The sequence below is a fragment of the Pyrgilauda ruficollis genome, unplaced genomic scaffold (assembly GCF_017590135.1).
Source record: "Pyrgilauda ruficollis isolate IOZ18807 unplaced genomic scaffold, ASM1759013v1 scaffold41, whole genome shotgun sequence".
Classification (NCBI taxonomy): Eukaryota; Metazoa; Chordata; class Aves; order Passeriformes; family Passeridae; genus Pyrgilauda; species Pyrgilauda ruficollis.
In genome coordinates this window covers 1,933,232-1,945,402 of record NW_024525601.1, presented here as the reverse complement: position 1 = coordinate 1,945,402, position 12,171 = coordinate 1,933,232, and the positions used below count along the sequence as shown (strand labels likewise).

Here is a 12,171-nt window from a genome sequence, read left to right as displayed (position 1 = left end):
TAACCACCTTTCCTGAGAAGAAATTCCTCCTAATGTCCAACCTAAACCTCCCCTGGTGCAGCTTGAGGGTTACGTCCTCTCGTACTGTCGCTTCGCCAGGGTACATGTCGCAGTCAGGCGCGGCAGCAGGGGAACTTCCCTTCCCTTCCCGCACCGAGCCCCGGCAGCCGCTCCCGGTCCCGTCCCTGCACCGCCCCGCCCTGCCCCGCGTGTCCCGGCGGTGGGAAGGAGTGCGCACGCGCGGAGCAGGCCTCTGCGCTCGCGACGGGCCCCGGCGGCTGCGCGCGGCGGCGCGGCCGCCCCCTCCGCTCCCGGTCCCGTCCCTGCACCGCCCCGCCCTGCCCCGCGTGTCCCGGCGGTGGGAAGGAGTGCGCACGCGCGGAGCAGGCCTCTGCGCTCGCGACGGGCCCCGGCGGCTGCGCGCGCGGCGGCGGCCCCGCCCCCTGCCCCGCCCCGCCGCGTGAGGCGCGCGCGCGTGTGCCGGCCGCGGCGGGATGTTCGTGGCGCGCAGCATCGCCGCGGATCACCGCGACCTCATCCACGATGTGTCCTTCGACTTCCACGGGCGCCGCATGGCCACCTGCTCCAGCGACCAGAGCGTCAAGGTGAGCGGGGAGCCGCCGGGCCCGGCGCTGGGCGAGTGTCGGGGCGCCGGGCGTGCGCGGCCTAGCGGGCTGCGGGCCGGGGCGCAGGCGAGGGCTCGGTCCGCGGCAGGTCCCGGGGCGGTGTCGGGCCGGGCGGGCGGGAGGCTTTAGCACGCGGTGCGCCTTGTGTTTGTGTGTGCGCTGACGCCTGTAAACACGGGAACTCCGCTTCCGACCCAGCGCTGCTGCAGGGAAGACATTCCCGACTGCTGTGCCTGCAGTGGAGTTTATTCAGCTGAAAATCTGCGTTAATAAAGAATGCTTACGAGAAAAGCTATTGTAAGTGGCAATAATCTGTGTTTATTATGGGAAGAAGGTGAAGTGCCAGTACGGAAAAAGCCCGAGTGTTCCGTGTGTGCCCCGGCAGACTGGGGAAAGTGTAGAATGCTAGAAGCCTTAATTTTTACGTTCCTTTAGAGGAAATAAAGTAGCATTTTATATTTACTTAAGCGAAAAGTTGATTGCTTTTTTTCCCTTTTTTTTGTGCATAGTGAGAGGATGGGCAAATATTCAGGAGTCACGCAGATAGATTTAAGAAAACTAATTTGCAGAGAGCAGACATGTTTGTTATTAAATCTAGAATAATGATTGAGAAAGTCACCTTTTTTTGTAGAAAGCTGTGTCATATGTAGATTAGGCTTAAAACCAAGGAAGCAGCCCCTTCTCGTTGACCACAGACTAAAAAGCAAATAACCAACGACAATAAAATGGTCCCCCCAGAAAATAAGCCAAAGCCATGGAGATCTTAGGTTTGGACTGACTACCTAGAGTGTGCAATTCTTAAAAAAGATGCCAGGAGGTAAGTTGAACAGAGAAACTGTTCTTTGGCAGTGCAGTGTTACTTTGCAGTCATAACTGAATCCTTTATGAGGCTGTTCAGAAGTTTTCCTCCAGCTGGAGGGACAACATGACCCAGGCTGTGTTAGAAAGCCAGAGTGGCAGACTTGAGGTGACTTTCAGTACAGCTTAAGAGTGAATGAGTGACAAACAGGAGTGATTGTCAGGTAGCGTCTTCCATTTGGTTATGTTCATTACTTTCTACATAATTTTTCAGTAAAAAACTCATAAGTATAAAGTGTATGGGAAATCAAGAGAGGGGAGGGTTCAGTGACTTGCATGTGGTTAAAAATCAAGAAATCTCATAAAAAGTAACAATATCTGTTCCCTGACTACTCTGATGTATATTTTACTGTCCTACTCTGCTTTTGGGATGAGTGCTGGGAGCTGCATTTGGGTTTTGCAACCAGAGCTGAGCACGTGAGGATGCTGGGAGCTCTAGAACAAAACAGAACAGTGTGCTCTTGAAACAAAGTGAATGAACTATTGGGAATTGTAATATTTTCTCTTCTGTGTGATTTACTGTTGAAAAGAGATCAAAGTCATACAATAGTGGGTTCTGCAGGCGGTTTTGCAGCCTCTTCTCCCTACTTGTAATAGGGATAGTTTCATGGTGGAGTAAAGTGTAATTTGTACTGAACCAAATACAGTGTCCTGGATGAAAATGTTTAGTGGGAATGGGTGCATAGGTTTTTGTTTATTTTTATTTTATGTATATGAGTGTCTTTAAATTACTAGTCAGTAAGGTTTATTTACAAATTGTATAATTGTATTTTGATTTCTCAATAGGTCTGGGACAAAAGTGAAAATGGAGATTGGCATTGCACTGCCAGCTGGAAGGTTTGTATTTGTAAAAATTACACAGACATAATCATCATTTCTCCTTTGTTTTTGGAGAAACATGCTTCATTTCTCCTGAATTTTAGAGCAGAAATGCTTTTGGCTTGATGTAGATTCTGTATGTCTTGTGTAAAATTTTTTTTTTGCTTTTATAAAATGTCTCTAGTGCCTCTCACTTAAAGCAGATGCTAACATGCAGTCTGCTCTTGCTAGTACCTAGTTATGTTGGCAGACTAGTATTGGTAAACATTATCAGTGACTGGTGTTAAGGGAGTAGAAAACAGTACCTTAGATTTTAATTCAATATTTCCTTTATAGTCAGACTTTAAAAAAAAAGTGGGGGAGTTAAGGGAGTAGAAAACAGTACCTTAGATTTTAATTCAATATTTCCTTTTGCATATAGTCAGACTTTAAAAAAAAGTGGGGGGGAAAGTTAAAAGGAAGATGTCTGGCTATTAAATGTTACAACATCTGACCTCTGCTTTTTGTTCTCCAAAACCTTTCTGAGAACTGTGTCATATAGAGGCTCTGCTTCATCTGGATAATTAGTGCATTCAGCTTCTGAATTGTTCTTAAAATGGCAGTGCGAGGGAGGCTTTTGAATTCCCCTTCTCTAGGAATTCCCTTTTGAATTCCCCTTCTCTAGGAATGTTGACTAAGTGTGAAAGAGGAGCTTTATATTAAAAAGAAGATTAATAATGCTTTGCAAGTGCTTTTGAAAAGTACAGGCAAGCTAGAAGTGGACATGGTAATGGCTGAAATTTGAGAACAAAACTGTACTTTTTGCATCGAGGCAGAATCATAGTTGGGAACTTAAAGTAGTAATAAATGATGCCTTGAAATACACTTGTAATAATTGCATTTTAAACACTAAGAGCAACAGCTTTGCAGTGCTGGGTTGGAATAAAGACCTGCAACAGCTGATATGTAACTTTGTGTAAAAGAACATAGGTTTCAGAGGAACAGTGTTACTACTTCCTAGAATTCTTTTCTTCAGAAAGTCATGAAAATATATGGTTCCTTGGCCTAAGGCAGTAAGTTTGCTTCACTACAGTGTTCTGATGTTATCTTGCAGACACATAGTGGATCAGTGTGGCGTGTGACATGGGCCCATCCTGAATTTGGGCAGGTCCTGGCTTCCTGCTCCTTTGATAGAACAGCAGCTGTATGGGAAGAAATAGTGGGAGAGTCAAATGATAAACTCCGAGGCCAGAGTCACTGGGTGAGACTTCTTTTCTGTAGCTATAAAGTTGCTGATTTTGACAGAGTTTTGTTCATTTGTGGCAACATTCCAACACAAGTATTTTCAAAACATTTGAGGAAAACAGCTAACTGGCTGCATTCAGGCCAGTTTGTGTCAGTATTATTGGTGCTTCATAATAAGATGTTCCCTGACAAACAACTTGCAGACATAAATTCCCACCTACAGCAGAGTTAAAGTTGGGTTTTTCTCTGACAAAAGATAATTTGAAACGACACCAGCTGTTCTTGCTCATCTTTCAAACAATAGAAAAGTTGGGGGGGAGGGAGGGTTTGGTGGAAGGTGTATGCAATCCTATGAAATGGTGTTGTCAGACTTTGATTAGCCTTCCTTAGGAAATAAATTTTGATGGAAATTTCTTTGCAGGTCAAGAGGACCACTCTAGTAGACAGTAGAACATCTGTTACAGATGTGAAGTTCGCTCCCAAGCACATGGGTCTTATGTTAGCAACCTGTTCAGCAGATGGAGTTGTAAGGATCTATGAAGCTCCAGATGTGATGAATCTCAGCCAGTGGTCACTGCAGCATGAAATCTCATGTAAGCTCAGCTGCAGTTGTATTTCTTGGAATCCTTCAAGGTATGTTACTAAAACATTTGCTTTATGACTGTAACAGGAAGGGAAAAGCCATTCAAAGCTGAACTGCTTTAATTTATTTTTGTCCAGAAGCACTTAATGGCTTTCCCTGTGGACACAGTGTTGTGTCCTGCTGATCCAGTTACTCTTCTATTCATTAGGAGTAGTCTGTGCTGAAGGTTTGGCATGCAGGAATTCACTTTAATGCATGGGATAGTATACAAGTTGATTTAAAAACTAGGATTCATCTACATTTAGCTTTTGTGATTTATCTTTGAAACCTGAATGAAATAATCACTAAATGAATAAATGAAGAATGCAGACTCTCCCATGAAACTTATGGCAAATACTAGACTGCAGATGTAGTCTATTACAAAAAGTCAATTATTCGCTCTGAGAACATCATTTGAATTGCTAGATAAGGTTGTCTGATGGTTTTACCTGAGCGAGTGTGTAAGGTGGGCTTTCAAAACCACAGAGTGAAGGCAGTGGTAATTGTGAATAGCATTTAACTCCTGTTTCTTTGTGATTTTTTCCTCGTGGTATTTTGTGGTGTTGTTTTGTTTTCTCCATAGATAATGTGTTTGAAATATAACAAATAGCTGGGTGTACTTTCTGTGGGAAATACTATATATATACCTAGATATAATATGTAAATATAACAATATTTGTTTTCACTTTTTAGCTCTCGAGCACATTCTCCAATGATTGCTGTAGGAAGTGATGACAACAGTCCAAATATACTGGCTAAGGTTCAAATTTATGAATATAATGAAAATACCAGGTATGCTAAATAACAATATATAACAGTTGTGGCATCATGAAGTTGTTTATAATATACGACCTTTTATTCCTATCATTAGATGTGGAGTAGTAAATAATAACACCTTAATTTTGTCTCTGATCCGTTGGGTAGGAAAACAGAGGGAGACCTCAGAATGGTAACTGATATTAACAGAAATTACATTGATAGTTTTATTCTCTATTGTTGTCATCAAATGGCAAAAGCTCCATATTGTTTCTCCTTATCACAAAAGTTTCATACCTTCTTGGTGTCTTCTTGTGGGCAGTTCCTCAGAGCACTGACTCTCTCTTCCTCACCAAGTAGCCAGCTGACTGCAGTTCCTTCTCAACCAGCCAACCCACTCTTTTATGGCACTCTTCTTCTTATTGGTCACAGCTGTGGCCTGTTAAAGTCAGGCCTGTTCCTAATCTTTGATAATTGGCCCACCTGCAACTCCTTAGGGGTGAGATTACTTTCTGCACTATCTTAATTTTCTTCTATTCTATCCCCCCACACTCCGTCAGTGCAGAAATGTCAGTGTTCTTACCGGCATTTTAAAGAGAGAGTTGTTGTTTCTGTGTCTACTAAATTGTATGTTTAATTTTGCACAAGGAGTTAACAGTTGAAATTTGAATTGTGTTGCACCAGGCACTGTTTAGTTCAAAGTCACCTTACAATGATTTTAAAGGCATGATTATAATGACAGAAAGCACTGTAAATTGCTCATGGTCTGTCAAAGTTCAGGTTGTACAGTCAGGAGTTCACAGAACCAGAAGAGGCTAGTAAGTTTGTGCACCACCACTTCCAGTTAAATGATAACAGAGAAATTGTGTTTGACTGGGAGTGACTGATGAGGGGAAGGAGCCAGAGTGTTCTGTGGATTTTATGCCCAGCTTCAGGCAATGCTCTCCATGCATTAACAATAAAGTTACTGTAACTCACTAAGAAAATGGAATATATGTTTATCATACAGCAGAGGAGGCAGACAGTGGTCTGCTTAAAAGCATGGAAAATCTAGTAAGTTACTGAGATGCAAATTCCCTTTAGATTTGTGAATGGAATATTTCTTTTTATTTTCCTTTTCAGGTTGCAGACAAAAATGTTCTTTGTACTGCAATTCCTGCTTTGTTGTATGACTCACAATACTGTAGCATAACTGTACTTAGTGGCTACTGCATCTGACAGATTCAATTATTTGCTTATACTTAAACCTTCTTCCAATTTCCCCTATATCTGGTTTATATAATTTGCATCACTGGCAATTTTCATGGCATTAATTTCTTGCACTATACAGGATACAGAAAATATGCAAAAGCAGAAGCTCTGATGACAGTCACAGATCCTGTACATGATATTGCGTTTGCTCCAAATCTGGGAAGATCCTTCCACATCTTGGCTGTAGCAACCAAGGACGTACGAATTTTCACACTAAAACCTCTAAGGTGAGCTTAAGAGGAAGGTGGATTGGTGTGGTGTGATGCATACTGTACGATCTTATTCAAATTGTCTCTGCAAAGCAAAAGTAATAATGTATGTAGGATTGTTTTTAGTAACCTGATTTTTAAGGTGTCAAGATTGTGAGCAAGTCTATAATTTTGTCTGAATACCTAATCTTATAACAGTTGTTATTACGAAGATGTAGTTCTCTCTGACATCATGTTCAAGCCCAGACCTCTGAACAGTTGTGTGCAGAACTGTCACTTTTCTCTTAAACAGGAAAGAATTGTCTTCATCAGGAGGATTAACAAAATTTGAAATTCATATTGTGGCACAGTTTGATAATCACAACTCCCAAGTGTGGCGAGTGAGCTGGAATATTACGGGCACAGTGCTTGCCTCCTCTGGTGATGATGGCTGTGTTAGGCTCTGGAAGGGTAAGGTCATCCACTTGAAACACATTAACTTTGTAGTTTGCTGAATATACTTGAGAAGTTTTACTCAAAACATAGTTTTGGAGTGAGTGTCCATTTTTAATTTGTGAAAGATAGGTATTTTTCTATATTTCTGTTTATGTATAAGAAAAACAGAATACAGAAATAACTTTCTGTGCTGAAATACTTGCACGATTTAGGCAGCTCTGAATAGTTGTCACTGTACCCTGAAATTGTTTCACCAGACTAGAGCTACATAAAGTTGTTGTTTTAAAAAGTAAGGTAGATCTTTTCCTGCTGCTAAACCTAGAAAATTTACATTCAGTCACAATGTCCAGGCAAATGTCTTTTTTCTGCTTACATTTTTAAGAGAAAACAAATACATGCACTCTGTTCATCAACGAAGCAAACAAAAAAAAAACCAAACCAAAACCCCCACAACAACAACTACAAAAACCTGCAGGCAATTACCTTACACTCAGTATTGTAATAATGGAAACTGAGTTTTAAATTATGGACAGGCAGAGAATATCAGGCAGCTAAAGGGCCAGATCCTTAGCTGTTTGGAAGTTTTATATTGGTATTGAAGTTCAGTTCTGATTCACAACAGGTGTGGAACAGTTGAAACATATTTGTAGGGAAAGCTGAGCTTCAGAAGAGAATCTAACAGTTTCTATGTATCTGTGTTTGCAGCTAATTACATGGACAACTGGAAGTGTACTGGTATACTGAAAGGTAATGGGAGTCCGGTGAATGGTAGTTCTCAGCAGGGAATTTTTAATGCCTCTCTAGGTTCAGCCAATACAAGTCTGCAGAATTCACTAAATGGATCATCTGCCAGCAGGTAAGTTAAGTAGTAGAGACTGATTTTCAGTAAATAGCCTTTTCTCTGAATCTTTGTTTCATTTAGTTCTCATATTTGTTTTATGTGTTTTTAAAGCGCAATGTAATTTATTGCATGAGTTCTTCTATAAGCTCCTCTGGTTTTGCTCTGTGGTTCGTCTGTTATGCCAGTGTTAAGAGGAAAATTAACAAAACAGTAAGTCATGCTGAATCAGTGTATAAATAAGCAATGTAAATAACTACTTTCATTTTTAGTCCTTTCATATTGTTAAAAACAACATTTCTGAAATAGTTTCAAAGGAGAAGCTTCATCCTATTGGTGTGTAACTGCCCTTTTGATTTAGATATATGTTTAAAAGTGGAGCAAAAATGCCAGCAACAAATTCTGTTTTTCTCTGGGGTAATGTAGCAGAAGGGAAGGAAGGAAAGTTACTTCCTAACATAATGGTTTCAACAATCAAATGTTAGCGTTAGTTTACTTGGTTTTTGCAGGTGTGTAGCATCAATTGAATAAAAGTTTTGTGGTTTTTAAATTTTACTCATGTGACATTAATATTGCAAATAATTTGCCTTAATCTCTGTTAGGTTTTTATTCTGTAATAGTTGCTGTTCAGTGGGTAAATTTTACTGCCTCTTCTGAAAAACCATTTTAATTTGTGCACACTGAAATGTAGGGATATGCTGAGTCTTGCATATGTATGGTGCAGTGTGTACAATCAGCTTCACAGAATTAGAAGTCCTATATAAGGATGAGATGTGGCCAGATTCTATAGTAGCAGTTTCCAAGTTTTGTGGTCACCTTTGTTTCAAATGTGGGGTTTTTTCAGTTTGGAAAGCTTATTGGCAAAGTTTGCTTTTGGAGAGTAGCACAGCCTTCCCCCTCTTGACCTTTCAGCAGTCAGTCCTGAATGTCAGTCCAATATCCCTAGCCCTGTTGAACAGAGAACAGGTTTCACATTTTCCTCACAAGATAAATGTGGAGACAAGAGGTGGAAAGAGGCCCAGTCCCTACAAGAAAGGGCAGCAGAATGATACTGGTCATGGTTCCAGGTTCTGCTTGCAGTGTAGCAAATGAAATGCAGCCCTGCCTTGGAAGTGGTTTATCCAGAGCAGTGTAGCTGTATTTGCTTGGGCTCCTGTGAGGAAATGCAGGCTGTCTTACAGCTCTTTAGCACAGGGTGTGGTTTCACAGCCTTATCTAAGACTCTGCTGCCACCAAGACTAACCATCCCCACCCTGCTGGTGGCTTTCCTCCTGTCCCTGAACTTGGTGCTAAGCCATTGTGCAACTGAAACTTCCAGCATTATTTCTATTCCCTTCATTGCTCTGTATTTTGGAAGGTGTTTCGTTTTGGTTTTTAATAAATTATTCTTGCCTCCGATTCGTAAGACAATGTTATTTCCAGAATTAAGTCAGGGCCTGTGGAATTTCGGGACATACGGTGTCTTGTCCTAGAATTCAGCCTTATAATAAAAGATACACACTTTACTATATGCTTTCTTTTGTAGTGATATTGGCCTGAGTTGTGTTAGTATAGTTGCTAACTTCTTCTGTGTTAATGTTAACATGCTGATAAAGATTTATGCATTGACATGTGACTAAATAGGTATCCTACACATAACTTATTTTGTCTCTGACTGTACATGCTATTTTTCATGTCTATACGTTTGAACACTTAAAACAGCTATAGCACAGGCAGATCTGGAAAAGGTTATAAAAGCACTATGGCCAAACTGGATTTGTACTCAAAATAAATTTAAGAATGTGTGATGTAGATTGTTAGGAAATAAACCGGTAGGGCTGTGTTATTATGTTGATGTAATTGTGTGTCTAGATTTATGATACAATTTCCATTCTCCATTTGTATTATGTCCTTTTTAACAGAAAGCAGAGCTGATACCAAGCTAACTGGAGTAACTTTGGTGTTTTGCTGCTTGTTGCATGCACACAGGAATGGAAAACGAACTCCTTTTTCCCCTTCCCCAGCGCCGTTTGACCTCTCCCAAGACACCAGCAGCCTGCTAACTACTAAATACTGTTCAAAAAGCCTTTTTAAAACACGTTGTGTGCATTTTTTGTACTAGCCTGCACAGTTTGATACTGATGGAACGCCAGATAGAAAAATATTTGGAGAGGCATCTTGTTTGGAAAAAAACGTAAACAACCCACCCAAACCCCAAAACTTCCATCAGAACATATTTTTGAAAGCTTGTAAAATTAAAAGCTAGTTCATGATCAAAACCAAGAATTTTTGTCCTCGATTGGGATGGGAGGAGGGAAATGACCATTACAATAACTTTCATTGATATTGTTTTGAGAACCAATTTGTTTTGCATTTCAGAGTGTTCAGCATTTGATTAAGATTCCCTAAACATTACAAGGTTGTAACTGCTTTGTAATATATGCAACTGTCAGTTCTAAAGGAGTAAGAAACCAGTTTTGACAATTGTACAGATGATGGCTTTTAGTGGTTTGTTAATGCTTCATTTATATTCTTTAGTATGACTTCAAATAAATGTTTTGTAAGTACTGTCATACTTCATCCTGAAAGAAGTACTTTTTCTGTAACGTATTTTTACATTCCTATGGTAATAGTTGTAATTACATGGAGTACTTAAATTCTCTAAACGTAATATCATTGAAAAATGCAAACACTTTAGCCATACAGAGATATAAACCAAAATGCAGTTTGTTGTTAATTGTCCCATAATTTCCTTAATAAACTGATAGCTGTTCTTTGTTGCAAGTCCACAGAATTGTAAACAAGACAGAAAACATAATATAGTTATACTAAAATGCACAAATGTTACGGGTAAGTTCTAATAAAAAAAACAGTAGCAAAATGACACGGAGTGGCATAATTCTGAATCTTGCGTTCACCAGGAATCTTGAATTTACACTGAGAATTTTGCAGAAGTATGTAAATAGATACAAAGACTGTATTTCATTCAAAGTAGTTAATCTCTGTAAATGTATATCATTAATGTAAAAAGTGGTGCTTTTACATCTATTCTAGAAATGCTGTAAAGTTAATCTGAATTGGACGCATATGCAGCAAATGTACTTTAATAATATTTAATGTATATTTTGTGTCACAAACAAAGCATTACTGAAAGCTGTTAACAAATCACAGGAATTCTGGGAGAATGAAAGCCTGTTAATAGCTGTACTACACCACCCTTTTGACTTCCAAAGCAATCCATTCTTTTGTAAAAATGTATGCTAGGACTATGACTGTGGTATTATTTTCAACGAATTTCAGTGGAAAAGACTATTATTTTGCTTTAAAGAAGAGTTTCCAGATTTGTCTTGTTTTGAATTACAAGCCTTGATTTCTGCTATTATGTTCTATTGGTTTTGGCATGGATATACTAAAGCCTTTTTTTTTTCCAGCATGTCTTTTCTCCCCTTTGGTTCTCCTTGTATTTACTACCTTTCTCTTCTTTTCTTGTTTTGTTGGTTTTTTTTCGTTTGTTTGTTTTTTGTTTTTTTTTGTTTTGGTGTTTTGTTCCTTTCTTAATTGTTTCAGGTATTTCTTTCCCCCTCTGGATTCCCCACGGGCTGGATCGAGATGGTCCAGTCATGCCCAGCTCCTTCCTCCTCCTCCTCTGATAGAGCAGTCTTGTGATGCTGACACTGCCAACCTCCAGTATCCTCACCCTCGCAGACGATGTGTATCTCGGCCTCTTAATCTTTTACCTGAGAATGAAGGGGTTTAATATGTTATTTTAAATAAATTCTGAAGGGCCTTATTCTGGTGTTTGTGAACGCTTCCATTTCTGGCTGCCTTTGTATTCCTTCTCTGGTACAAAAGACTTTTTTAAGAATGTGGGAACTTCATGCATGTTTTGCAAAACAAAAAAAAAATTTAGAACATGTTATTTGTGTATCAAAGACCATTATTTTAATTTGTACCCTTTGAATTTTGGGAATATATATAAACAGTATTAGCCACGAGCTCTTTATGGAGTAGATGACTTCAATGCTTCAATGTGCCTGGGTTTTTTTTGTTTTTTTTTTCCTCCTTTTTGAATCCGTTAAGTATGGTCTTCAATTTTTTCTTTTTGTATACTGCATTTATGTGTGAAACACATTCTCAAAATTAGACATGCCTTCAAAACACTTCTGAGTGAAGAATGATGTTGGATCAGCTTGTTAAAGAAACAAAACCATTCCTGTGTATACTGCAGCAAAATAAATTGGAGTGTTTGGTTACTTAAGGTTTTTCCATCTTGCTAAATAAATATTTAAATTTTATAATTGTGGTTGACTAATAAACTTGTTCTGAAAGGTCTGTATTTGTATGTTTTTCCTTGAAATGATTTTTTTTTAATAGGTTCCTGATGAAGGTTGTTTTTTGATTCAAGTGTCCACTCTCCTAGCTCTGCTTTTGCACCATTCTTGATGTGCAGCTGCGTATTCCCTGTCTGTGCTACAGGGTGTGCTCTGACTTTTCCTGTGGCTGTGCTGGAGGTGTGTGAAGACTGCTGGAGCTGTTTGAGTTCACATTACCTCT

The 12,171-nt window shown here is 39.7% G+C and overlaps 1 protein-coding gene across 2 annotated transcripts; it reads left to right on the top strand.

Annotated features, from left to right (window-relative positions):
- The first annotated feature begins 449 nt into the window (after nt 1-449).
- On the top strand, nt 450-11,949 carry SEH1L (SEH1 like nucleoporin). 2 transcript variants are annotated; one of them, XM_041477717.1, is made up of 9 exons: nt 450-605; nt 2,271-2,321; nt 3,397-3,543; nt 3,949-4,160; nt 4,843-4,941; nt 6,243-6,383; nt 6,658-6,815; nt 7,506-7,656; nt 11,185-11,949. In XM_041477717.1, the coding sequence occupies exons 1-9, from the start codon at nt 495-497 to the stop codon at nt 11,372-11,374; spliced, it is 1,260 nt and encodes a 419-aa protein (XP_041333651.1). In that variant the 5' UTR covers nt 450-494; the 3' UTR covers nt 11,375-11,949. The 2 variants fall into 2 exon arrangements, with proteins under 2 accessions (XP_041333651.1, XP_041333652.1); XM_041477718.1 differs by lacking the exon at nt 11,185-11,949 and adding an exon at nt 9,540-11,167.
- The last annotated feature ends 222 nt before the right edge of the window (nt 11,950-12,171 follow it).